Below are 27,661 nucleotides of genomic sequence, written 5' to 3'. Positions count from 1 at the left end.
CTCTGTGAATGCTGCTCGAATGATGTCGGACGCTGTTCCCTCCAACTCCATCAGGTTCTCCAGACGGGCTTTCCCTCCACCCATCTGCTGTGGCTGCTGGTGGTTAACAGCAACCATTTCCTGCAAGAGAACTTGAAGTGTCAGTGAGTGTGGTGCTTTGTGTTTTGGTGATGTGCCTGCCATTGTTGAATAGTTGCCAGTGTGTGCTATGTGTGTGATGTGGTTGTGTGTCTTGCAGCAGTGGTCAGTGTGTGTGGGTCACGTGAAACTATGATTCTGAAGTATGATTGGTGATTGCTAGAGACTGTAGGTAGGTGAGTGATGGGGGTGTGGCCCATTGAGCAATGTGTGAGACTTGTGGTGCAGAGGGTGTGATATGGCATTTGATAATGTATTCACGCAAATTGACCACTCATCTGAGGTCAATAAACTTTTTGATGCACAGTAGCCAGGTCCTGGGCCTAACTCTTATCGCACTGACGGCTTCAGCGATCTCTCCCGCAGTCTTCTGGTTTTCTGCCTTGAAGGCCTCTTGAGCCCTAGGATGGTGTGTCTTCTTCTCCTCTTTCACTGCTCTCCTCCATCGATTCAGGGACAGGCTGGCCAAGTTGGAGTTCTTATGTAACTGAAAGGGGAAAAGCACAAGGGTCAGGATGTGCTGATGAAAGGGGGAAAAGCAAGAGACACATGCATATACCATCAACAGCTTATAATTGAGAATATATTGTGGGCTGAGGGGCAAGTGGGATGTGAGAAGACGGATTAGGTGTGAGCAGACCGCCATCATCATCAATGCTTTCAACTTTGCCGTTCACCACGCACTCTGTGAATGCTGCTCGAATGCTGTCGAGCGCTGCTCCCTCCAACTCCATCAGGTTCTCCAGACGGTCTTTCCCTCCACCCATCTGCTGCAGCTCCCGGTGGTTATCATCGACCATTTCCTGCTAGAGAAAGTGAGGTGTCAGTGCACGTGGTGCTTTGCATTTGGATGATGTACCTGCCATTGTTGAATAGTTACCAGTGTGTGCTAGGTGTTGTGATGTGGGTGTGTGTCTTGCAGCAGTGGTCAGTGTGTGTGGGTCATGTGAAACTATGATTGAGTAGTATGAGTGGTGATTGCTAGAGATTGTTTGTAGCTGAGTGACTGGGGTGCGGCACATTGAGCAATGTGCGAGGCTTATGGTGCAGATGGTGCGATATGGCATTTGATGATGCATTCACCCACCTTGACCACTCGTCTGAGAACATTAAACTTTTGTGGTACTGCATCCAGGTCCTGGAGCTAACAATTGTCGCAACACAGCCCTCTGATGTTCTGCCTTGAAGGCCTCTTGATCCTCTGGGATAGATGGCCTGAAGCGTTTATGAAACCCCAGGACCAAGGCCTGATTGCTGCATCTGAAAAAGTACTCATCCTTTCCCTAAGCTGTTAGAACATGACTCTCTCCACAATGACAATGAGTTGCTTCTGCATCAAAGCACTTCCTCCTAAAGTAGTGCAGTGAACCTAGGCCAAACTTTATTGGCCATTAGAATGCACATGATACTGCCCCCCTGTTCAGTGCTATGCCAATCAGCAGCGGGTTTAGGGCTGAGATCAGCTTTGCAATCATTTCAAAGAGCAGGATTTTGTGTGTTGCCTGCAACACTTACAAATGACTGGAGCAGATCGATCTTTGCGCTGCCTGCGCCTGTTTTCAGGCCTTGTACAATTTCTAGAGCTTTATTACAGATCACAACAAATTGCCGCATAACAACAATGCTCCTGATGTCCCTACTGGATTTTGTTGCCAATTATCTTAAATCTGTGTCCTTTGGTAACCGACCCTCCCGCCAGTGGAAAGAGTTTCTCCCTATATACTCTATCAAAGCCCTTCATGATTTTGACTGCCTCATGTAAATCTACACTTATCTGCTTTAAGAAGAACAATCCCAGATTCTCTAATCTCTCCACATAACTGAAGTCGCCGTAACAATTCAGGGAGTAAGTCTTTGTGTAATGGGGATCCCTGGAACTGTGATTTATTTGCACTTTGCTCCTGGAAGTGAGAAAATAAGTGCAAGAAACTCCTGACAGTGAGTTCTTTGCAGGGCTTCTGTGGAACAGTTAGTATTTGTGGATGGGTTCCCAGTAATTGTGCCATAACCCCAGTAATTTCCATGCAATTGTAAATCTTTATTCAGTTACCAATGACTCCATCACCATTTACAATAATAGGGCTCTTGGAATCTTGTCACATGGGTTTCTGGATGCGTATCAATAATAGTGGGGTTCCCTCAAGAATATTTCAATGTTTAGAGCAGGAAAATGGCCATATCTGACTATGTGCAGGGTCAATGGTTGTGTATTTCTGGGAAAGATTCTGAGTCATGTGCAGGCATTCCTTGCGGTTGGCAGGAGTGTGTCAGCATTTTGTGGGCAATGGAAATAGGAAAATGTTTGTCATGGATCTTCAGGAATGAGTAAAGAATATTCCCGGGGTCACAAACACATGGGCCCAGAAATTCGGGTCGGAGGCTTCCCACGGGTCCAAGCCGCTGACCTGCATTTATCTAGTGCGCCGGCCGTTGAGCTGTGGGCCTGCATGGGATTTCGATCCTGGGCCTCCTCCAACTGCCGGTATGCAGTTTCGATATCCCAGGGACGCGGTTCGTTCGATGTATCCCCTGGGATCACGTGGGCCATGGAGAGCCAATCGTAGCAGGGAATGCTTCATTCATAAGTTTGACAGGAAGAGCTGTCAAATCTATAATTACTCTAAGCTCCAATACATCACTAAAACTTGAAATAAATTTTTAAAAATCACATTTTTAGAATAGCTATAAATTACGTGAAATAGCTATTTTAAACAATAATTTAAATTTGTGAAAAAAATAATTACATTTTCTAACGGGGCTAAAAATGAACCTACCTTTCTTTAAAGTATTTAAAATAATAAAACTGTGACAAAATGATTTAATTTTAATTAATTCACCACTGGGCCATGGTTTGCTTTCACTGACTGAGGTTGAAGTCCACACTGAGAACTGGATAGAAATTCTCTGAAATTACAGAACGTCATTATCACAGAGATCATCAGAAACCTGTAAATAATCCTGTTCTTGCTTCACCCAATATGGTCATACTGGCGATTGCACAGAGCGTGTTTAATCCTGAGCTTTGGGGAGATTCAAATTACATCTGTGCAATATCGGGTTAAATATAATTTATGATATTGCAACACGTTCTGTGAAAGAGATTAACTGAATATGTTTGTTTAGTCACTGTAAATAATGTCAGTCTCCTTGCGCCCTAATCATGTCAGTGGAGATTTCTCCCGCCTTATATAAGGGCCTTCGCTCAGTGTGTTAACCCAGAGTGTCTCTCGGAGCTTGGTCTACAGAAGAACCCAGGATCAGCACTCTGCAGAAGTTTGAAGAAAGGATCGGAGACCTCCATGAGAAAATATGGCAATGGCTGCAACTCTACGTGTGCAGAAGATTTATTATCCCACCCTTGCTGTTATTGGTGTCCCTGGTAAGTCTCTATCTCGTAGTATTAATCCTGTAATCATTTTTATTGTATTCCTGTCTGGAACTGTCAAATCCCAGTTGCTGTTGGTGTTCCTTGTAAGTGTCCCTGTCCCTATTTCATGCAGTAAACGATATTTATCTGTAAACACTGTGCTCATTATGCAAGTCTCCATATCCAACAATTCATTGTATTCTGTTTACTCCTCTTGCTGTGTGATTGAAAGTATATTGTTCCTTGGCAGTGTTACTGGGTGATTTATTGAATGAATCATTCCAGCGGCGTTCTGGAGCCACGTCATGATCCAAAACGTGACGTGGCCAGGAGGGAGCAGCTGATTGGGTGAGTATGGCCAGGGAGTATTTATACTCTATAGATTGACAGTTAAGCTTCATGGTTTATAAAGTTTAGAAGGTCTTCATTTTTTGGTGTTTATAGTTTCTAGTGTTAGTAACCAAGGGCCCTTGAGTGTATCGTTTAATTGTAGTGTAATAGGTGGTATTGATTGATTTAAATTACTTTAAATTAATTGAAGGGTAATTCATGGCAGGACAGCTTGGTGTCGTGGTATGTTCCTCCTAAACTATTTGGGAATCAGGGAAAATTCCTGTGTCCCTGACGACCATGTGTGTGGGAAGTGTTTCCAGCTGCAGCTACTGGCAGACCGCATTGCATCGCTGGAGCTGCGAATGGATACATACTGGAGCATTTGCGATGCTGAGGATGTCGTGAATATCATGTTTAATGAGTTGGTCACACCGCAGGTAAAGGCAGCACAGGCAGAAAGAGAATGGGTGACCATCAGGCAGAGTAGTAGGCGCAGGCAGGTAGTGCAGGGGTCCCCTGAGATCATCCCCCTCTCAAACAGATATACCGCTTTGGATATTGTTGAGGAGGATGGCTTATCAGAGGAAGGCAGCAGCAACCAACTTCTTGGCACCGTGGGTCATTCTGTTGCACAAGGCAGAAGGAAAAATAGTGGGAGAGCTATAGCAATAGGGGATTCTATTGTAAGGGGAGTAGCTAGGCGTTTCTGTGGCCGCAAATGAGACTCCAGGATGGTGTGTTTCCTCCCTGGTGCAAGGGTCAAGGCTGTCTCGGTGTGGTGGCAGATCATTCTGGAGGTTGAGGGCGAGCCGCCAGTTATCGTGGTGCATATAGGTACCGACGATATTGGTAAAAACCGGGACGAGGTCCTAAAAGCTGAAAATAGGGAGTTAGGAGGTAAATTTTTAAAAAAAGGACCTCAAACGTAGAATCTCAGGATTGCTACCAGTGCCACGTGCTAGTCAGAGTAAAAATAGAAGGATGCTTCAGCTGAATACATGGCCAGAAGAATCATGCAAGGGGGAGGAATTCAAATTCCTGGTACATTGGAACCGGTTCTAGGGGGAGGTGGGTCCAGTACAAACCGGACGGTTTGCACCTGGGCAGGACCGGGCCCGATGGCCTAGGGGGAGTGTTTGCTAGTGCTGTTGGGGAGGGTTTAAACTAAAATGGCAGGTGTTTGGGAACATGTGCAGTGAGACAGAGGAATGGGAAACAGGAATCGAAGCAATAGTCAGGAAGGAGCAAAGCAAAAGTGGCAGGCAGAGAAGTCAAGGGTTTAAATCAAACATGAGCACAGTAAATAATAGTTCTAAAAGGTCTAAAAGTGTTAATAAAACAAGCCTGAATGCTTTGTGTCTTAATGCGAGGAGCATTCGTAATAAGGTGCATGAATTAGCTGCTCAAATAGATATAAATGGATAGGATATGATTGGGATTATGGAAACATTGCTCCAGCGTGACCAAGGCTGGGAACTCAACATCCAAGGGAATTCAGTATACAGGAAAGACATTCAAAAAGGAAAAGGAGGTGGGGTAGCATTGCTGATTAAAGAGTAGGTTAACACAATAGTAAGGAAGGATATTAGCTCTGCTAATGTGGAATCTGTATGGGTAGAGCTGAGAAATACCAAGGGGCAGAAAACGTTAGTGGGACTTGTATACAGACCCCCAAACAGTAATGCTGAGAATGGGGATGGCATTAAAAGGGAAATCAGAGATGCATGCAATAAGGGCACAGCAGTTATCATGGGTGACTTTAATCTACATTTTGATTGGGCTAACCAAATCAGTAACAATACTGTGGAGGAGGAATTCCTAGAGTGTATACGGGATGGTTTCCTGGACCAATATGTCGAGGAACCAACTAGAGATCAGGTCATCTTTGACTGGGTATTATGTAATGAGAAAGGATTAATTAGCAATCTTGTTGTGCGAGGCCCCTTGGAGCACAGCGATCATAATATGATAGAATTCTTCATTAAGATGGAGAGTGAAGTAGTTGACTCAGAGACTAGGGTCCTGAATTTATATAAAGGAAACTACGTTGGTATGAGGCGCAAGATGGGTACAATGATTGGGGAGTGTTACTAAAGAGGTTGACTCTGGATAGGCAATGGCAAATATTTAAATATCGCATGGATGAACTTCAGAATTTGTTCATCATTTTTGGCATAAAAATAAAACAAAAAAGGTGACTCAACTGTGGCTAACAAGGGAAATTAGGGATAGCATAAGATCCAACGAGAGGACATATAAATTGGCCAGAAAAAGCAGCAAATCTGAAGTTTGGGATCAGTTTAGTATTCAGCAAATGAGGACAGAGGGATTAATTACGAGGGGGGAAATTGAATATGAGAGTAAGCTTGCAGGGAACATAAAAACTGATTGTAAAAGCTTCTATAGATATGTGAAGAGAAAGAGATTGGTGAAGTCAAACGTAGGCACCTTGCAGTCAGAATCAGGGGAATTTATAATGGGGAACAAAGAAATGGATGACCAATTAAATACATACTTTGGTTCTGTCTTCACAAAGGAGGACACATGTAACCTCCCAGAGATGTCGGGGAACATAGGGTCTAATGAGAGGGAGCAACTGAATGAAATCAGTATTTGTAGGGAAATGGTGTTAAGGAAATTGATGGGATTGAAGGCCGATAAATCCCCAGGGCCTGATAATCTACATCCAAGGGTACTTAAGGAAGTGGCCCTAGAAACAGTAGATGCATTGCTGGTCATCTTCCGAAATTCAATTGAATCTGGAACAGTTCCCATGGATTGGAGGGTAGCTAATCTTACCTCAGTATTCAAAAAAGGTGGTAGAGAGAAAACAGGGATTTATAGACTGGTAAGCCTGACATCGGTAGTGGGGAAAATCCAGGAGTCCATTGTAAAAGATGTAACAGCAGAGCATTTGGAAAACAGTGACAGTAATGGACAAAGTCAACATGGATTTACAAAAGGTAAATCGTGCTTGACTAATGCACAGGAATGTTTTGAGGAAGTAACTGGTAGAATAGATAAGGGAGAACCAGTGGATGTGGTGTATTTGGACTTTCAGAAGGCTTTCGATAAGGTCCCGCATAAGAGATTAGCGTGTAAAGTTAAAGCACATGGGATTAGGGGCGAGGTACTTACTTGGATAGAGAACTGGTTGGCAGACAGGAAGGAATGAGTTGGAATAAGCGAGTCTTTTTTCGAGTGGCAGGCATGACTAATGGGGTACCGCAGGGATCGGTGCTAGTACCCCAGCTATTCACAATATATATTAATGATCTAGACGAGGGAACTAGATGTAATATCTCCAAGTTTACAGAAGTCACAAAGCTGGGTGGGCGTGTGTGCTGTGAAGAGGATGCTGAGAAACTGCAGTATAATTTGGACACGTTCGGTGATTGATCAGATATATGGCAGATGCAGGATAATGTGGATAAATTCGAGGATATCCACTTTGGTGTCAAAAACAGGAAGGCAGATTATTATCTGAACGGCAATAGATTGGGAGAAGGGGAAGTGCAACGAGACCTGGGTGTCCTTGTGCACCAGTCGCTGAAGCTAAGCGTGCAGGTGAAGCGGGCAGTTAAGAAGTCAAATGGTATGTTGGCCTTCGTAGCGAGAGGATTCGAGTACAGGAACAAGGATGTCTTGCTGCAGTTGTACACGGCCTTGGTGAGACCACACCTTGAGTATTGTGTGCAGTTTTGGTCGCCTTATCTGAGGAAGGAAGTTCTTGCCATGGAAGGAGTGCAGCGAAGATTCACCAGGCTGATACCTGGGATGGCAGGAATGACGTTAAAGGAGAGATTGGGTCGATTGGGCTTATACTCGCTGGAGTTTGGAAGAATAAGAGGGGATCCCATTGAAACTTATAAAATTCTAATAGGACTAGACAGACTAGATGCAGGATGGATGTTCCCGATGGTGGGGGAGTCCAGAACCAGGGGGTCACAGACTAACGATAAGGGATAAGCCATTTAGGACAGAGATGAGGAGGAATTTCTTCACCCAGAGAGTGGCACAACTGTGGAATTCTCTACCACAGAAGGCAGTTGAGGCCAATTCATTAAATATTTTCAAGAAGGAGTTGGATATATTTCTTAAGGCTAAAGGGATCAAGAGATATTTGGAGAAAGCAGGGACCGGGTTCTGAATTTGGATGATCAGCCATGATCTCATTAAATGGCGGAGCAGGCTCGAGGGGCCGAATGGCCTACTCCTGCTCCTATCTTCTATGTTTCCATGTTTCTATGAATATCTTACAGTCTGCTGTCTGCTCTGAGTCTGGGAGTAGATTTTACTCTTTACCATCTGGGAGTTAAACAGCGAATGAGGAGGCCGGTGGGATAAAAAGAGGGCGAGACGGATTTTCAGAACCAGCCATGGTCCTTCCATTGATTTTAAAGGAAGGTGGATCGGGCGGGTTCTATTATTGGTGAGGGGTCTGTTCCCCGAACCGATTAGTTGTGTGTGATCCGGACAGGCGGTGCTTAATTGTTAGACAGTGAAGACAGAAGCAAATCAAGTCAGAAAGAAGTTCATGTCTTTAAGGATATTTTTTACATCTGCTGGGTAAAATTAATGATACAGTGTTGCAACTGGCGATAAACCATTCCAATTGGTTGTAATTCCAATTGACTGTAAGTGGAGTAATGTGCAGAATAGATTCCTTTATCAGTTTATCGCTTTTTAATCCCTCGATCAATTTTAACCTATTCAGTTCTCACTTATATGTGGACAGCGCCAGATTAACATTGTTCCACTTCCATTCAGATATTTTCTCAAACACAAGGTGGCAGATCATATCGTTAGTTACATCATGTGCCACAGTTGATTTAAGAATATTCTCCTTTGGTCCATTTTTCCACTGCCGTTTCACACCCCAGATGTTTCCTGCCCAGAAAGAGCTGATGAGCCTTCTCTCGGTCTCAGCTGTTTGCTGAGATATTCCAAAAGCGAATCCCCAGACCCACTCTCTCCTCATGGTCTGGTGCCTTCCTCTGATTCCTCTACAGAATCCTCTTTAGTTAGAAGTAGATCCGCTGAGTGTGATTTTCGCTGTCTCCTGTTCCGACCTATCTCACTGCTGATGTTTATTTTGAAAGATCTCATTGATGTTTTTAATTCACTCTTGTACTCTGCCTCTGCAAATAATTTCAGCTAAAGTTTGAACCAAACCCGCCCGGCGGGAACAGGGCGCGTTCAGGATGGACACCCGTTTTACAGTCCGCCAGATTTTGCTCTTCATTGAATTCAATGTTCCGGACAATTGGACGGTGAGTGAAACAGTTGTCCGACCCGAACCCGCCCCATTTCCACTCGCCGAGTTAGTGTAAACTTCGGGTTTCTACAGGTCCTTGCTTGGTTTCGGTACCAGGGACCACTCTGAAATTATCGTTAATAAAATGTGAGGCAAGTCAGCAGGTGTAAAAGGCCATTCTGCCAGGGCACCTAAAATGGCTGAACAATCCTGTTGCTCGGCAAACATCCAAGCAGGCACTTTCCAGCAGAAGGCATTGCACAGTGAACAGGAGCAGCACCCCGGGGATTACCAACCATATCCCAGCGTCACTGAGCAGGAGAGCCGCCCTGGGGATTGCCCCCACCATATCCCAGGCTCACTGATCAGGAGCAGCACCCAGTGGATTACCCCCACCATATCCCAGGGTCACTGATCAGGAGCAGCACCCAGGGGATTACCCCCACCATATCCCAGGGTCACAGATCAGGAGCAGCACATAGGGGATTACCGCCACCATATCCAGGGTCACTGATCAGGAGCAGCACCCAGGGGATTACCCCACCATATCCCAGGGTCACAGATCAGGAGCAGCACCCAGGGGATTACCCCACCATATCCCAGGTCACTGGTCAGAAGCAGCACCCAGGGGGTTACCCCCACCATATCCCAGGGTCACTGATCAGGAGCAGCACCCAGGGGATTACCCACACCATATCCCAGGTACACTGATCAGGAGCGGCACCCAGGGGATTAGCCACACCATATCCCAGGGTCACTGGTCAGGAGTAGCACCCAGGGGATTACCCACACCATATCCCAGGGTCACCGGTCAGGAGTAGCACCCAGGGGATTACCCCCACCCTATCCCAGGGTCACAGATCAGGAGCAGCTCACAGGGGATTACCGCCACCATATCCCAGGGTCACTGATCAGGAGCAGCACCCAGGGGATTACCCCACCATATCCCAGGGTCACAGATCAGGAGCAGCACCCAGGGGATTACCCCAGCATATCCCAGGTCACTGGTCAGAAGCAGCACCCAGGGGGTTAACCCCACCATATCCCAGGGTCACTGATCAGGAGCAGCACCCAGGGGATTACCCCCACCATATCCCAGGGTCACTGATCAGGAGCAGCACCCAGGGGATTACCCACACCATATCCCAGGTACACTGATCAGGAGCAGCACCCAGGGGATTACCCACACCATATCCCAGGTACACTGATCAGGAGCAGCACCCAGGGGATTAGCCACACCATATCCCTGGGTCACTGGTCAGGAGTAGCACCCAGGGGATTACCCACACCATATCCCAGGGTCACCGGTCAGGAGCAGCTCCCAGGGGATTACCCCCACCATATTCGAGGGTCACTGATCAGGAGCAGCACCCAGGGGATTACCCCCACCATATCCCAGGTTCACTGATGAGGAGCAGTACCCGGGGGAATACCCCCACCATATCCCAGGGTCACTGATCAGCAGCAGCACCCAGGGGTTTACCCCCACCATATCCCAGGGTCACTGATCAGGAGCAGCACACGTGGGAATACAGCAACCATATCCCAGGGTCACTGATCAGGAGCAGCACCCAGGAGGTTACCCCCACCATATCCCAGAGTCACTGATCAGGAGCAGAACCCAGGGGATTACCGCAACCATATCCCAGGGTCACTGATCAGGAGCAGCACCCAGGGGGTTACCCCCACCATATCCCAGAGCCACTGATCAGGAGGAGAACCCAGGGGATTACCGCAACCATATCCCAGGGCACTGATCAGGAGCAGCACCCAGGGGATTACCCACACCATATCCCAGTGTCACTGATCAGGAGCAGCTCCCAGGGGATTACCCCCACCATATCCCAGGGTCACTGGTCAGGAGCAACACCCAGGGGATTACCCCCACCATATCCCAGGGTCACTGATCAGAAGCAGCTCCCAGGGGATTACCCTCACCATATCCCAGGGTCTCTGGTCAGGAGCAGCACCCAGGGGATTACCCACACCATATCCCAGGATCACTGGTCAGGAGCAGCTCCCAGGGGATTACCCCCACCATATTCCAGGGTCACTGATCAGGAGCAGCACCCAGGGGATTACCCACACCATATCCCTGGGTCACTGGTCAGGAGCAGCACCCAGGAGATTACCCACACCATATCCCTGGGTCACTGGTTAGGAGCAGCACCCAGGGGATTACCCCCACCATATCCCTGGGTCACTGGTCAGGAGTAGCATCCAGGGGATTACCCCCACCATATCCCTGGGTCACTGGTCAGGAGTAGCACCCAGGGGATTACCCACACCATATCCCTGGGTCACTGATCAGGAGTAGCACCCAGGGGATTACCCACACCATATCCCTGGGTCACTGGTCAGGAGTAGCACCCAGGGGATTACCCCCACCATATCCCTAGGTCACTGGTCAGGAGTAGCACCCAGGGGATTACCCAAACCATATCCCTGGGTCACTGATCAGGAGCAGCACCCAGGGGATTACTCCACCATATCCCAGGGTCACTGGTCAGGAGTAGCACCCAGGTGATTACCCACACCATATCCCTGGGTCACTGGTCAGGAGCAACACCCAGGGGATTATCCCCACCACACCCCAAGGTCACTGATCAGGATGTGCACTCAGGGGATTACCCACACCATATCCCAGGTACACTGCTCAGGAGCAGCTCCCAGTGGATTAACCCAACCATATCCCAGGGTCACTGATCAGGAGCAGCACCCGGGGGAATACCCCCAACATATTCCAGAGGCAGTGATCAGGAGCAGCACATTAGAGATTACCCCCACCATACCCAGATCACTGATCAGGAACAGCATCAACGCAAATAGGCAAACCTTTCCCCAGGTCAATGATCAGGAGTAGCAGCCAGGGGATAATCCCCTTCAATATCAATATTCATTGATCAGGAGCACGACTCAGGCAATTATTCGCACCAAATTCCAGGGTCACTGATCAGGAACAGGACTCATGTGGACAATGTGCAACAGAAAATGTGAGAGATAACATAAAGAGAATGTCAAGAACTTTAAAAAGTGATAATAATAGTGTAAATCGTGGGATTGTCAAAGATATAAAGGAGAGCAATGGAAGACAAAAAAGACAGTAGGAGCTGTAAAGAGGGAATATGAAAAGAAAATTGCGATGGATATGAAAATGTAACACAAAATGTTTTAAAATTATGTACGGATAAACGGAGTAAGGAGTAATGTGGCCTCTTTAAAAACAGATACTGGTAATATTGCAAATGAAAATAAGGAAATACGAGACTTGTTGACGAATTACATTGGAACAGAGCCTATACACATAAGAGTGCATCAGAAAAAGGCGTCAGTGTAGGGAGGAATGGTTAAAAAGACAATATTAAATCCCCATATCTGAACGCACGTAGCATTCGTAACAAGATAGATGAGTTGACAGCACAAATAGAAATAAATGGGTTTGATCTGATAGCCATTGGAGAGACGTGGTTGCAAGATGACCAAGACTGGAAACTAAATATTATGGGGTATTTGCAATTTCGTAGGGCTAGGCAGAAAGCAAAAGGAGGTGGTGTAGCTCTGTTAATAAGGGATCAGATCAGTGCCGTAATGAGAAATGATATTGGCCTAAAAGATCAAGACCTAGAATCAGTTGGGGTGGAGATAAGAAATACTAAAGGCAAGAAGTCACTTGGCGGAGTGGTCTACAGGCCTACAAACAACAGCCACACAGTAGGACAGCATATAATTTAAGAAATATTTGATGCTTGTAAGAAAGTTATGGCTATAATCATGGGAGATTTTAATCTTCATATTGACTGGACAAAGCAAATTGGCAAAGAGAGATTGAGAAAGAGTTCTTAGAGTGTATACAGGATGGTTTCTTGGAACAATGAGCCGTGAACACAACCAGGGAGAAGACTATTTGATATCTGACCATTTGTAAGGAGGCTGGATTAATTAATGATCTCGAAGTAAAGGATCCACTTGGGAAGAGTGAACATAGCATGGTAGAATTTCAAATTCAGATTGAGGGTGAGAAAGCTAGATCTCAAACTAGTGTCCTGAACTTAAGCAAAGGTAATTGGAAAGGTATGAAGGCAGACTTGGTTAAATTGAACTGGGAACATTTATTGCAGGGAAAGACTGTAGAAAAGCAGTGGCAAACATTTAAGGAGATATGTCATTACTCTCAGCAAAAATATATTCCAGTGAGAAAGAAAGACTCTAAGAGAAGGAGGAACCATCCGTGGCTAACTAAGGAAATAAAGGATGGTATCAAATTGAAAACAAAACATACAATGATGCGAAGAATAGTGAAAGGTCAGAGAATTGGGAAATTTTTAAACCAGCAAAGGGTAACTAAAAAGACGATAGAGAGAAAAGGTAGCTTATGAGAGTAAGCTAGCAGGAAATGTGGAAACAGACAGTAAGCATTTCTACATGTATACAAAAAGGAAGAGAATAGCTAAAGTAAAAGTTAATCCCCTAAAGGATGAGGCTGGGGAGCTAATAAAATTGGAAACACAGAAATGCCGGAGACATTGAACAAATATTTTGCATCGGCCTTCACGGTAGAAGAAACTAAAAGCATCCCAATAATGGATAATCAAGGGGCTATTCGGGTGGGATGGAACTTAAAACAATCACTAACACTAGAGAGAATGTACTAGAGAAACTAATGGGACTAAACGTGGACAAATCCCCTGGACCAGCTGGCCTGCATCCTAGAGTCTTTAAATGGGTGGCTGCAGAGATAGTAGATGCATTTGTTGTAATCTACCAAAATTCGCTGGATTCTGGAGAGGTCCCAGGGGACTGGAAAACCGCACATGTAACGCCGCTATTTAAGAATGGAGGGAGACAGAATGCCGGCAACTATCGAACAGTTAGCCTAACAACTGTCATTGGGAAAATGCTGGCATCCATCATTAAGGAAGTGGTAGCAGGGCATTTAGAAAATCATAATATAGTCAAGCAGATTCAACATGGTTTATTGAAAGGGAAATCATGTTTGACAAATTTGCTGGAGCTCTATGAGGATGTAACGAGCAGGGTGGATAAAAGGGAACCAGTAGATGTCATGTATTTGGATTTACAGAAGGCATTCGAAAAGATGGCACATAGAAGGTTAGTACACAAGATAAGAGATGAAGCAGTTGGGAGTACTAGAATGGCTAGAGGATTGGCTAATGAACAGAAAGCAGAAAGTCAGGAAAAATAGTTCATTTTCAGGTGGACAAACTGTAACTAGTGGGTGCCGCAGGGATCAGTGCTGGGGCCTCAACTATTTACAATCTATATCAATGACTTGGATGCAGGGATTTAGAGTAATTTAGCCAAATTTGCTGATGATACAAAGATAGGTGGGAAAGCAAATTGTGTGGAGCACGAAAAGAATCTCGAAATGGGTATAGATAGGCTAATTGAGTGGGCAAAAATCTTGCAGATGGAGTTTAACGTGGTAAAATGCGAGGTTATACACTTGGTAGGAAAAGTAAAAAATATAACAAAATGCTGCAGTTCATAGGAATCTGTAGTTCCTTGTACATGAAACACAAAACGTTAGCATGCAGATACAGCAAGTAATTAGATAGGCAAATGGAAAGTAAGGGGGCTGGAGTATAACAGCAGGGATGTCCTGTTACAACTGTACAGGACGTTGGTGAGACCGCACCTGGAGTACAGTTTTGGTCTCCTTATTTAAGGAAGGATATAATTGAATTGGAGGCAGCTCAGAGAAGGTTCACGAGGTTGATTCCGGAGATGGAGTGGTGGTCTTATGAAGAACGGTTGTGTCAATAATCATTGGTGTTTAGCAGAATGTGAGGGGGTCTTATTGAAACATAAGATTCTGAAGGGGCTTTACAGGGTAGATGCAGAAAGGATGTTTCCCCTCGTGGGAGAATCTAGAACTAGGGTGCATAATTTCAGAATAAGGGGTCACCCATTTAAATCGGAAATGAGGAAAGATTTCTTCTCTCAGAGGGTCGTGAATCTTTGAAATCCTCTCTCCCAAAGATCTGTGGAGGCTGGGTCGATTAATATATTTAAGGTGGAGATAGTCAGATTTTTGAAAAGTAATTGAGTCATGGGTTATGGGGAGCGGACACGGAAGTAGATTTGAGGCCACGATCAGAGCCGCCATGATCTTATTGAATGACGGAGCAGGCGCGAGGGGACAAATGACCTACTCCTCCTCCTACATCTTATATACTTATGTTCTTATGTCAGCATTCACAATTGAGGAAGATGATAATATACCTGACATTCCAGGGAAATTATTAACGAATCAATGACAGGAACCCACAAAAAATAACGTAAGCAAGAAAACAGTATTAGCAAATATAATGGTAGGAAAGTATGATAATCTCCAGGGCCAGATGGTTTCCACCCCGTGGTTTTAATGGAACCAGTGAGGAAATAGCAGATGCATTAGCCATAATATTTTGAAGCTCTCTCGAGTTAGGAATTGTCCAGTTAGGTTGCAAAATTAAAACTGTAATTGTTATTTAGGAAAGCTGAAATAGAGAGAAACCAGAAAATTATAGACCGGATAGTCTAACAGCTGTTTTTGGGAAGTTATTCAGCAAAACTGAGCAATTATTATTTATTTATGGGATGTGGTCTGCACTGGCAAGGCCAGCATTTTTGCCCATCCCTCATTGCCCTTGAGAAGGTGGTGAAGAAGGTACTCCCACACTGCTGTTAGGGAAAGAGTTCCAGGCATTTGACCCAGCTACAATGAAGAATCAGCGATACACTGCTAAGTCAGGATGGTGTGTGACTTGGAGGGGGACTTGGTGGTCGTGGTATTCCCAGGCGGCTGCTGTCCTTGCTCTTCTAGGTGGAAGAGATCGCAGGTTTGTGAGTTACTGCCGAAGAAGCCTTGGCGAGTTGCTGCAGTGCATCTTGTAGACGGTACACACTGCAGCCACGGTGCGCCAGTGGTGGAGGGAGTGAATGTTTATGGTGGTGGATGGGGTGCCAATCGAGCGTGTTACTTTGTCCTGAATGGTGTCGAGCTCTTTCAGTGTTCTTGGAGCTGAACTCATCCAGGCAAGTAGAGAGTATTCCATCACACGTGAGCCTTGTAGATGCTGGAAAGGCTTTGGGAGTCAGCATGTGAGACACGTGCCACAGAATACCTTGTCCCTGACCCACTCTTGTTGCCACAGTGTTTATGTGGCAACAAGAGCAGGTCCATTTAATATCTGGTCAATGGTGACCCCAGTAAGTCGATTGTGGGGGATTCGGCGATGATAATGCTGTTGAATGTCAAGGGAAGGTGGTTAGACATTAAGTGATACGGAACCGATTTAGATGAATCAAATTTGAATACCGATAGACATGATCTCATGAAATGGCGGAACAGGCTCGAGAGGCTAAATGGTACACTGCTGCTCCAATGTTCATATGTTCTGAACACCCCATAATATCCCAGGGACACTGGTCAGCATCAGGACTCAGGGGTGTGCATACTCAGCAAATCCCAGTGTCGCTGACCACCATCAGGGCTCAGGGGTGGGCATACTCAGCAAATTCCAGGGTCACTAAAAAGCATCAGGACTCAGGGGTGTGCATACTCTGCAAATCCCAGGGTCACTGGTCAGCATCAGGACTCAGGATTGTGCATACTCAGCAAATCTCAGGGTCACTAATCAGCATCAGGACTCATGGGTGTGCATACTCAGCAAATCCCAGGGTCACTGATCAGCATCAGGACTCAGGGGTGTGCAAACTCTGCAATTTCCAGGGTCACTGGTCAGTGTTTGGACTCAGGGGTGTACATACTCAGCAAATCCCAGAGTCACTGGTCAGTATCAGGACTCAGGGGTGTGCATACTCAGCAAATCCCAGGGTCACTGGTCAGTATCAGGACTCAGGGGTGTGCATACTCAGCAAATCTCAGGGTCACTGGTCAGTATCAGGAATCAGGGGTGTGCATACTCAGCAAACCCCAGATCACTGATCAGCATCAGGACTCAGGAGTGTGCATACTTAGCAAATCCCAGGATCACTGATCAGCAGCTGCACCATATTAGAGGATAATACTGCAGAGGCTGGAAATCTGAAATAACAACAGAAAATGCTGGAAATACTCAGCAGGCCAGGCAGCATCCGTGGAGAGAGAAACAGAGTTTACGTTTCAGGTCTGGGACCCTTCATCAGTTCTGATGCTGCCTGGCCTGCTGAGTGTTTCCAGCATTTTTTGTTGTTATAGCAGCAGGGTTGAATGGGGTTTACACCCTCAGCTTATCCCAGAGTCACTGATCAGGAGCAGGACCAAAGGGGGTTACACCCTCAGCCTATCCCAGAGTCACTGATCAGGAGCAGGACCGAAGGGGTGATACACCCTCAGCATATCCCAGAGTCACTGATCAGGAGCAGGAAACAGAGGGGATCAACCTCAGCATATCACAGGGTCACTGATTCCAATTATAACTGACAAGGCCCAGATTCGATGCTGGGATCTTCTGTCAGCACTGTCGGGTTTTGTTGGCACCAGTCAGGGCGTTTACTCTTTGTTCATCAGCAGAGACCATATTCTATTATTGGACATCTCTGAATAAACATAACCGTGTTATTTTTCGTGTTTATTTACCAATTTGCTCAGACCTGGACTTCTCAAATCATTACTGATAGTTGACTTGAAGCCTTATCTCTATAATAACGTTCTGTCACGTTGGATTCCTTCACGGGATGTTGTGGGCTTTCAGTAAATGACATCCATTGATCCACAGCACTGATATTTCTGCTCCCATTCTGATGTATAGTTTCCATTTTCCCCCTTCCTTACAGTTAACTTAGTGACGATTGTGACCCTGTCTCGGGGAAAGTGTGGACTCTCCAAATGTGTCACTCGGTACCTGGTGGCCATGGCAGCGGCGGATCTACTGGTCGTTATCATCGATCTGATACTGAGGCACATCCCCATTGTTTATTATAAAACGTTTGACTTTCTGTTCGATATTAAAGTGTGTAACATCCACGCCGTCCTACTTTATGCAGCCACAGACTGTTCTGTCTGGTTCACCGTCGCTTTCACCTTTGATCGATTTGTGGCTATATGTTGCCAGAAGCTAAAAAACAAATATTGCACCGAGAAATCGGCGGCGGTGGTTATTGGAACAATGACTGTGTTGTTCTGTGTGAAGAACATTTTCTGGTACTTTTTGTTTACAGGCAGATATCTGCTTATGAGACTACCTTGGTTCTGTGCTATGCCCTACAGCGTTATGTTTTCACCAGTATGGACAGCAATTGAATTTCTACATTATATTTTCAACCCGTGTGTACCATTTATCCTGATTCTGATGCTCAATATTTTAACTGTCAGACACATTTTGTTGACCATCAGAATTCGCAAGCGACTTCGGGACCGGGTCAGTGGGGAGAGTCCCAGTGATCCAGAGTCAAAAAACAGGAGAAAATCAATTACTGTACTGTTTGTGATCTCGGGGAATTTTCTCCTTCTATGGGCTGTACTCATGGTGGCCACGATGTATTGTAGATTTACTTTGCTGAATATATTCGATGGTTCTCTAAACTTCAACATTGTACTTGAAATTGGATATATGCTCCAGCTCCAGAGTTGCTGCACAAACACTTTTATTTATGCCGTGACCCAGAGTAAGTTCAGAGAGGAGCTGAAGAATGGGGTGAAATATCCCTTCACTGTGCTTTCTAAGATTGTAAAATAACGAGGAACACGGAAGATTTTCACACGAAGGACACAATCTTGATTCACAGCTTATCTCAGCCCCTCTCCACCCAGTCTCTGTAATCGTGTTGTTTTGACGGCAAACCGAGCTGGTTTGATTGAAATTGAATTTGATGCAATGTGTGTTTTGTAAATTTGGATCAGCTGCCGTTTGTGGAGAATCCTTTACTGTAATCACACATTTAGAATAAAATTAAACTGATATGGAACATCCCTGTTGGAAACAGTTTATTACGTTTCATTGCTGTCTGTTTTCATGGATTTTGGCCGGATTGACTGTGACTCAATGTAATGGATTGTAGCTGGGAAAACATACACCAGTCCACAAAACCGCGAGTTCCTCTTTACAGAGACCATCTCTGGCTAGTTTAATGACTCCTGCAGCCCAACTGCTGAAATTCAAGTTCTTCATAGTTAACATTCGTCATGAGGTGTATATGAGGAGTAAATTACCGCTCAGCTCATGGATACTGTGCGCATTACAATGGTTAACTTTATAAAGCCCGGAATTTGCGGTGGGTAATGACGGCGAACTAATAACGTTCGCTGTTATTACCCCTTTGAAGCTGACCGCAACTTTGCGAAATAATGCATGGGCATCTAACCGCGAAAATTCTGATGCTGCAGTCAGTCATTCACTGTTCCAACACTGGCTGCATGTGTCCCTGCCCCCACCCCCATAGCCGACAATCAGTGCAATCAGGGAAATCAGTGAAACTGACCAAACCTGGGCTTTTCCTGGCAATATCGCTGTTAAATACCCCATTAAATTTTAGACCTTGTTGGATTCGGTATAAATGGGGTTTCAACACCGAATTCATAGAATCATATAAAGTTACAGCATGGAAGGAGACCATTTCGGCCCATCGTGTCCGAGCTGGCCAACAAACTGCCTAATTCCACTTCCCAGCTCTTGGTCCGTAGCCCTGCAGGTTAGAGCATCTAAAGTGCACATCCACGTACTTTTTAATATGTTTAGGGTTCCTGGTTCCACCATCCTTTCAGGCAGCGACTTGCAGACCCCCACAACCCTTTGGGTGAAGAAATTTCCCTTCAAATCCCCTCTGAACCTTCCACCAATTACGTTAAAACTGTGCCGCCCTGGTTTTTGACCCCTCTGCTCAGGGAACTAGGTCCTTTCTATCCATTTTATCTCTGCCCCTCATAATTTTTTACACCGCAATGTCTCCACTCCACCTCCTTCGTTCCAAGGAAAACAGACCCAGCCTATCCAATCTTTCGTCATAGCTAAGATTCTCTACTCCCAGCAACATCATTGTAAATCTCCTCTGTATCCTCTCTAGTGCAATCACATCTGTCCCGTAATGTGGTGACAGGAACTGCACACAGTACTCTAGTTAAGGCCGAACTAGTATCTTATATAGTAGAAGTCTAAACCTCCTGCTCTTGTATTCTATGCCACGGCTAATAAAGGCAAGAATTCCGTATGCCTTCTTAACCACCTTATCTACATGGCCTGCTACCTTCAGGGATCTGTGGACATGCACTCCAAGGTCCCTTCGTTCCTCTACATTACTCACTGTCCTACCATTTAATGTGTATTCCCTTTCCGTGTTAGCCCTCCCAAATGCATTACCTCACACTTCTCCGGATTGAATTCCACTTGCCACTGTTCTGCCCACCTGACCAATTTATTGATATCTTCCTGCAGTCAACAACTTCTTTCCTCAGGGTCAACCACACAGCTGATTTTAGTATCATCTGCAAGCTACTTACTGATACCGCATATATTCATGTCTAGATCGCATATATATACCACAGAATGCAAGGGACCTAGGACTGAGCCCTGTGGAACCCCACTGGAAATAGCCTTCCACTCACAAAAACACTCATCAACCATAACCCTCTGCTTCCTGTCTCCGAGCCAGTTTTGAATCCAACTTGACACATTGCCCTGGATCCCACGGGCTTTTAACTTTGTGACCAGTCTGACATGTGGAACCTTATCAAAAGCCTTGCTAAAGTCCATATAAATTACATCAACCACCCTACCCTCATCCGCCCTCCTTGTTACCTCCTCAAAAAATTCAATCAATTTTGTCAGACACGAACTTCCCTTAACAATGCCGTGCTGACTAGCCTTAATTGATCCGTGTGTTTCTAAATGAAGATTTATTCAGTCCTTCAGAATTATTTCCAATAATTTTCCGACCACCGATGTTAGGCTGACTGGCCTTTAATTACTCGGTCTATCATTTTCTCCCTTTTTAAACAAGGGTACCACATTAGCAGTCCTCCAGTCCTCTGGCACCACATCTGAAGCCGGAGAGGATTGAAAAATGATTGTCAGTGCCTCTGCTATTTCCTCTTTGCTTCGCTTAATAGCCTGGGATACATTTGTCCACTTTTAGAGCTGCAAATCCCCTTAATACTTCCTCTCTCAGTATTTTGATTGCATGAAGTATTTCACACTTCTCCCCCCTGATAGCAATGTCTGCTTCGGCCCTCTCCTTTGTGTAAACAGACGCAAAGTATTCATTTAGAACCCTACCGGCGTCTCCTGCCTCTACACACAGATTAAACCCATGATCTCTAATAGGCCCTACCCTTTCTTTAGTTATCCTGTTACTCTTAATATTGACTGTTATACAAGCGTTATCGCCCTGAATAAATATTTTTTTAATTTTGTGGTGTGTCATATTTCTCCATTTGATAAAATGACGTTTTAAAGACATTTTTTTTTAAATTACATTTTTTTAAAGTTTGTTCATATTTATTTCATGTTTATCTTTTCCCCATGTGAGAGCCCTAACCTTCGTTTTTCACTCGAAAACATAGAAACATAGAAACATAGAAGATAGGAGCAGGAGTAGGCCATTCGGCCCTTCGATCCTGCTCCGCCATTCAATGAGATCATGGCTGATCATCCAAATTCAGTACCCTGTCCCTGCCTTCTCCCCATATCCCTTGATCCCTTTAGCCTTAAGAAATATATCCAACTCTTTTTTGAATATATTTAATGAACTGGCCTCCACCGCCGTCTGTGGCAGAGAATTCCACAGGTTCACCACTCCCTGGGTGAAGAAATTCCTCCTCATTTCAGTCCTAAATGGCTTACCCCTTATCCTTAGACTATGACCCCTGGTTCTGGGCTCCCCTGCCATCATAAACATCCTTCCTGCATCTAGTCTGTCCAGGCCAGAAATAATTTTATAGGTTTCGATGAGATCCCCTCTCAATCGTCTAAACTCCAGTGAGCATAAACCCAATCGACACAACCTCTCCTCATACATCATTCCTGCCATCCCAGGTATCTGCCTGGTGAATCTTCGCTGCACTCCCTCCATGGCAAGTACGTCCTTCTTCAGGTAAGGCGACCAAAACTGCACACATTACTCAAGGTGCGGTCTCACTAAGGCCCTGTACAACTGTAGCAAGACATCCTTGTTCCTGTACTCGAAACCTCTTACCACTTGCCTTCTTAACCGCCTGCTGCACCTGCATGCTTACCTTAAGGGACTGGTGCACAAGAACACCCAGGTCTCTTTGCACTTCCCCTTCTCCTAATCTATTGCCATTGAAATAATAATCTGCCTTCCTGTTTTTGCCACCAAAGTGGATAACCTCACATTTATCCACATTATAGTGCATTTGCCATGTTTCTGCCCAATTACCCAATCTGTCCAAATCGTACTGGAGTTTCACGACATCCTCCTCACAGCTTACTCTCCCATCCAGCTTTGTGTCGTCTACAAATTTGGAGATATTACATCCAATTCCCTCGTCCAGGTCATTAATATATATAGTGAACAACTGGGGTCCTAGGACTGATCCTTGCGGTACCCCACTAGTCACTGCCTGCCACTCGGAAAATGACCCGTTAATTCCAACTCTTTGCTTACTGTCCGCCAACCAGTTCTCTATCCAAGTCAATACTTTGCCCCCAATCCCATGTGCCTTAATTTTGCACGCTAAGCTCTTATGTGGGACCTTATCGAAAGCCTTCTGAAAGTCTAAATACACCACATCCACTGGTTCTCCCTTACCTATTTTACCAGTTGCATCCTCAAAAAATTCCAGTAGATTAGTCAAGCATGATTTACCTTTTGTAAATCCATGTTGACTTTGTCCGATCCTGTCTCTGCTTACCAAGTGCTCTGCTATTACATCTTTTATCATAGATTCTAGCATTTTCCCCACTACTGATGTTAGGCTTACCGGTCTATAATTCCCCACTTTTTCTCTACGACCTTTTTTGAATAGTGGGGTAACATGAGCTACCCTCCAATCCATGGGTACTGTTCCAGAGTCTATCGAGTTCTGGAAGATGACCAGCAATGCATCTACTATTTCTAGGGCCACTTCCTTAAGTACCCTGGGATGTAGATTATCAGGCCCTGGGGATTTATCAGACTTCAGTCCCATCAATTTTCCTAACATCATTTCCCTACAAATACTGATTTCTTTCAGTTCCACCCTTTCATCAGGCCCTATGTTCCCCAGCATCCCTGGGAGGTTATTTGTGTCCTCCTTTGTGAAGACAGAACCAAAGTATGAATTTAGTTGGTCTGCCATTTCTTTGTTTCCCATAATAAATTCCCCTGATTCTGACTGCAAGGGACCTATGCTTGACTTCACCAATCGTTTTCTCTTCACATATCTATAAAAGCTTTTACAGTCAGTTTTTATGGTCCCTGATAGCTTACTCTCATATTCTATTTTCCCTTTATTAATTAATCCCTTTGTCCTCTTTTGTTGAATCCTAAACTGCTCCCAATCCTCAGGATTATTGCTTTTTCTGGCCAATTTATATGTCGTCTCCTTGGATCTTATGCTATCCCTAATTTCCCTTGTTAGCCACGGTTAAGTCACATTTTATGTCTTATTTTTATGCCAAACTGGGATGAACCAATTCTGTAGCTCATCCATTCGGTCTTTGAATGTTTGCCATTGCCTATCCACCGTCAACCCTTTGAGAGCCATTCCCCAATCAATCCTACCCAACTCGCTCCTCAGACCATCGTAGTTTCCTTTATTTAAATTGAGGACCCTAGTCTCTGAGGCAACTACTTCATTCTCCATCTTAATGAAGAATTCGATTATATAATGGTCGCTCCGACCCAAGGGGCTTCGTACAACAAGATTGCTAATTAATCCTTTCCCGTTACATAATACCCGGGCTAAGATGGCCTGATCTCTGGTTGGTTCCTCGACATATTGGTCCAGGAAACCATCCCGTACACACTCCAGGAATTCCTCCTCCACAGTATTGTTACTAATTTGGTTGGCCCAATGTATATGTAGATTAAAGTCACCCATGATGACTGCTGTGCCCTTATTGCACGCTTCTTTAATTTCCCTTTTCATGCCATACCCAACCTCCGCCTTACTGTTGGGAGGTCGATATACCACTCCCACTACTGTTTATTTCCCCTTAGTATTTCTCAATTCTACCCATACAGATTCCACATCATCAGAGCTAATATCCTTCATTACAATTGTATTAATCCCTTCTTTAACCAGTAATGCTACCCCACCTCCCTTTCCTTTTTGCCTATCTTTCCTGAATATCGAATACCCCTGGATGTTGAGTTCCCAGTCTTGGCCGTCCTTGTGCCACGTTTCCGTAATCCCAACCAAATCATATTCGCTTACCTCTATTTGTGCTGTCAATTCGTCCACCTTATTACAAATGCTCCTCGCATTAAGACACAAAGCATTCAGGCTTATTTTTTTAACGCTCTTAGACCTATTAGAATTATTATTTACTGTGGCCATGTTTGATTTAAACCGTTGATTTCTCTGACTGCCACTTTGGTTTTTCTCCTTCCTATCTTTTGCTTTTATCCCTGTTTCCCTTTCCTCTGTCTCCCTGCTCAGGTTCCCAACCCCCTGCCATTTTAGTTTAAACCCCCCCGAACAGTGCTAGCAAACCTCCCCGCAAGGATATTTGCACCACTCTGGTTCAGGTGCAACCCGTCCGACTTGTACAAGTCCCACCTACCCCAGAAGCAGGCCCAGTGATCCAGGAAACTAAAGCCCTCCCTGCTGCACCAACTCTTTAGCCACGCATTCATCTGCTCCATCATCCTTTTCCTATACTCACTAGCACGTGGCACCGGGAGTAATCCAGAGATTACAACCTTTGAGTGCCTGCTCTTTAATCTGCTACCTAGCTCCCTAAATTCTTGCTGCAGGACCTCCTCCCTCATCCTACCCATGTCATTGGTCCCAATGTGAACCACGACCTCTGACTGTTCACCCTCCCGCTTCAGAATGCCCTGCAGCTGTTCAGTGACATCCTTGACGCTGGCACCAGGGGGGCAACAAACCATCCTGGAGTCACGTCTATGGCCACAGAAACGCCTATCTGTTCCCCTTACGATAGAATCCCCTACCACTATTGCTCTCCAACTCTTTTTCCTCCCATTTTTAAAAAGTCTGAATAACCACAATTTCTTCAAGTCCTGCTTCCTGTGAGAATTCTACATTGTGTTTCACAGGCTATAAGTTGATAAATCAGCGTCATTAACAATATAATTAGTTGAAGCTATAGCCCAAAAAAAGTTTTTGTATAAAAATGTAAGGATGAAATTGGCCTGGGCAGGGACAGTAAAACGGGCGATGGTGAATCGGCAGCCTTTATGACGTGCCCTCGGTTTACTTTTCCATTTAACACAGTGCTCCATACGGGGTCTGACCAAGGCTCTGTATAACTGAAACATTAATTCCTCCAATTCATATTAGAGCTCCCTTGAGATTTGATGTTTAATTCCTCTCAGGACACCTTGGAATTGGCACAAATGATGCCTTGCCAGAGCTGCCGACAGACCAAGGAGCAATCATTGAAAAAACTGAATTAATCTTTCAAAAAGTGAGTATGACGTGGTGCAGCTGAAATATAAGTAGACAAGATTTTTTATTTAATTATTACAAAATACAGCACCTTAAAATGACAATAGTAGAGGCAGTTCAAACACCAGCGACCACTAACATACACGGATGAGCGATTTGATTTCCATCTTACACCACGTATCTCTCGTAATCTTCTGCTGTGCCTTTTCTAGTTTCAGTTTTTCTAGAAGTCTTGGACAACTATCATCGTGGCTTCTTTAACATGAGAACCTCCATAAAGCAACTGCATAGGGTTTATGCAACCTGTCATCATAACTTGACCCTATAAGCCCATATAATCATTGTGGTGAATCTGGGCTGTTCCTCCTCCAGAACCATAATATATATTTCCTGAGGTTCGATGCCCAAAATTAAATGCAGTACCGCAAATGGGGCCTGGCTTCACTTCCTTTCATTTGTGTTTCAGCCCCCATTAGCATCGAATCTTAAAGCCCTCCAAGCAACAAGGGAGTGGCAATAAATTGAACCTTGTCAGCGTCACCCACAACCCAAGAACCAACAAATAATAGAAGGTCTGTATAATTGAAAACATTCAAACCTGTAGTGGTGCAGATGCAATAAAATTGTAAAGATATTTTTATTTCAAAATTACAGAAGATAAATAATCTGTGGCCACTAGTGGAGGCCAACTTTGCACCAAGAAACTATACATCGATAGCCATTTTAATTTGTATATTAAACTGGTGAATCTCGAGATTTTCTGTGATGCCTTTCCTCTTCACTGCATTGCAAGAAACCATGGCAAACCTTCAAAGCTAACTTTCAATATGGGAACTTCCGTAAAGCAAATGCATAAAGCATGGATGACTGAGTGAAAGGATCACCTTATCTGATGAATTGCTGGTGCCAAGAGTTTGGGCCTTTGAATAAATAATTTTAAAAAAATTTAGAAATCAGAGATAATATGTGAATACATGGTTTTGGCCAAAACTCCAACCAAACAATGTTACAGCTCATGAAGAGGTCAATCTACTCATTGAGCCTGTTCCACAGCACTCCATCATTAATATCACTCCCTCTCCCCACAGGCCACTATTTTCATTTGTTTCGTATATTTATCCAAATTCGCTTTTAAGGATGCAATGATCTCTTCATTTACCACTCCCTGTAGCAAATTATTCCATGCTCCAACAATCCTCTCCTCACTCTCCTGGTGACAATTCTGAATTGGTGATCCATCGTCACTGACCACACTCCATGCACAGAGGGAATAGTCTTTGATTGTTCACTATATCAAAAGAACGTATAAACGTAAAGATCTCTTTTAAATTTCCTATTAACCTTGTCTGCTCCCATGGAAATAATCCAAGTATCTCAAATATACTTACATAGCTATTCTCTCCCATCTCTGGCACCTTCCTGTGCTGTGCTGTGCTGTTCGCTCTGTATAGCATTAATATCCTTTGTATAATGCGATGTCCAACAGTGCATGAAGTACTCTAGCTGTATCCTAACCAAAGCTTGGTGCAAAATTATCAGTACCTATTAGATAGACACAGGTATTGACTTAATAGGGATATTAAGATTCAATCATTCCGGTCATTATTTAATCCTCTTATTTACAGTATATTTGCATTATATTTAAATTTATTTCACATATAAACCTGTCTATTTTGAATCAGAGTGGTTGAAAAAATATCACATTTAAAGTAGCCAAACGTGGTTATAAACCTGCAAACTAACAAGTGACGAGAACGTGGAATGCCTCTCTTGCAACCTAACTTTCCATTCAGCCATCCAAGAACAGGATAACACAAGCCACCTCCCCAGGGGAAAGCTAGACAGCAACATCCCCTTAATCCACCTCACTGACATAGGACCCAGCACTCAGAAGATCATAGCAAGTGTTGAATCGAATTGGCTGAAGACTGGCTTCTGTGATGGTGAGGACCTCAGGAGGAGGCCAATAAGGATCATCCACTCGGCACTTCTAGCTTAAGATGGTTGCAAACACGTCAGCCTTGTCTTCTGCACTCAAGTGCTGGGC

General features: G+C 44.7%; 1 protein-coding gene across 1 annotated transcript; it reads left to right on the top strand.

Moving 5' to 3' along the window:
* The first annotated feature begins 3,370 nt into the window (after window positions 1–3,370).
* Window positions 3,371–18,985, top strand: LOC147088897 (putative G protein-coupled receptor 139). Its single transcript, XM_085977084.1, has 2 exons — window positions 3,371–3,517; window positions 17,877–18,985. The coding sequence occupies exons 1-2, from the start codon at window positions 3,448–3,450 to the stop codon at window positions 18,776–18,778; spliced, it is 972 nt and encodes a 323-aa protein (XP_085833210.1). The 5' UTR covers window positions 3,371–3,447; the 3' UTR covers window positions 18,779–18,985.
* Window positions 18,986–27,661: the final 8,676 nt, after the last annotated feature.

This window comes from Somniosus microcephalus, unplaced genomic scaffold (genome assembly GCF_052327205.1).
Source record: "Somniosus microcephalus isolate GS21.2 unplaced genomic scaffold, FLI_Smic_1.0 unresolved_chr4, whole genome shotgun sequence".
NCBI classification, from domain to species: Eukaryota; Metazoa; Chordata; class Chondrichthyes; order Squaliformes; family Somniosidae; genus Somniosus; species Somniosus microcephalus.
Note: the sequence above shows the minus strand (reverse complement) of the source record. Positions and strands in the feature narration are given on the sequence as shown.

Bases quoted from the DNA above. Each gene is read 5' to 3' on its own strand.
- LOC147088897 (XM_085977084.1), top strand. From the start codon at position 3,448: ATGGCAATGGCTGCAACTCTACGTGTGCAGAAGATTTATTATCCCACC. The intron at 3,518-17,876 runs GTAAGTCTCTAT...CCTTCCTTACAG, and splicing joins TGCTGTTATTGGTGTCCCTG to TTAACTTAGTGACGATTGTG.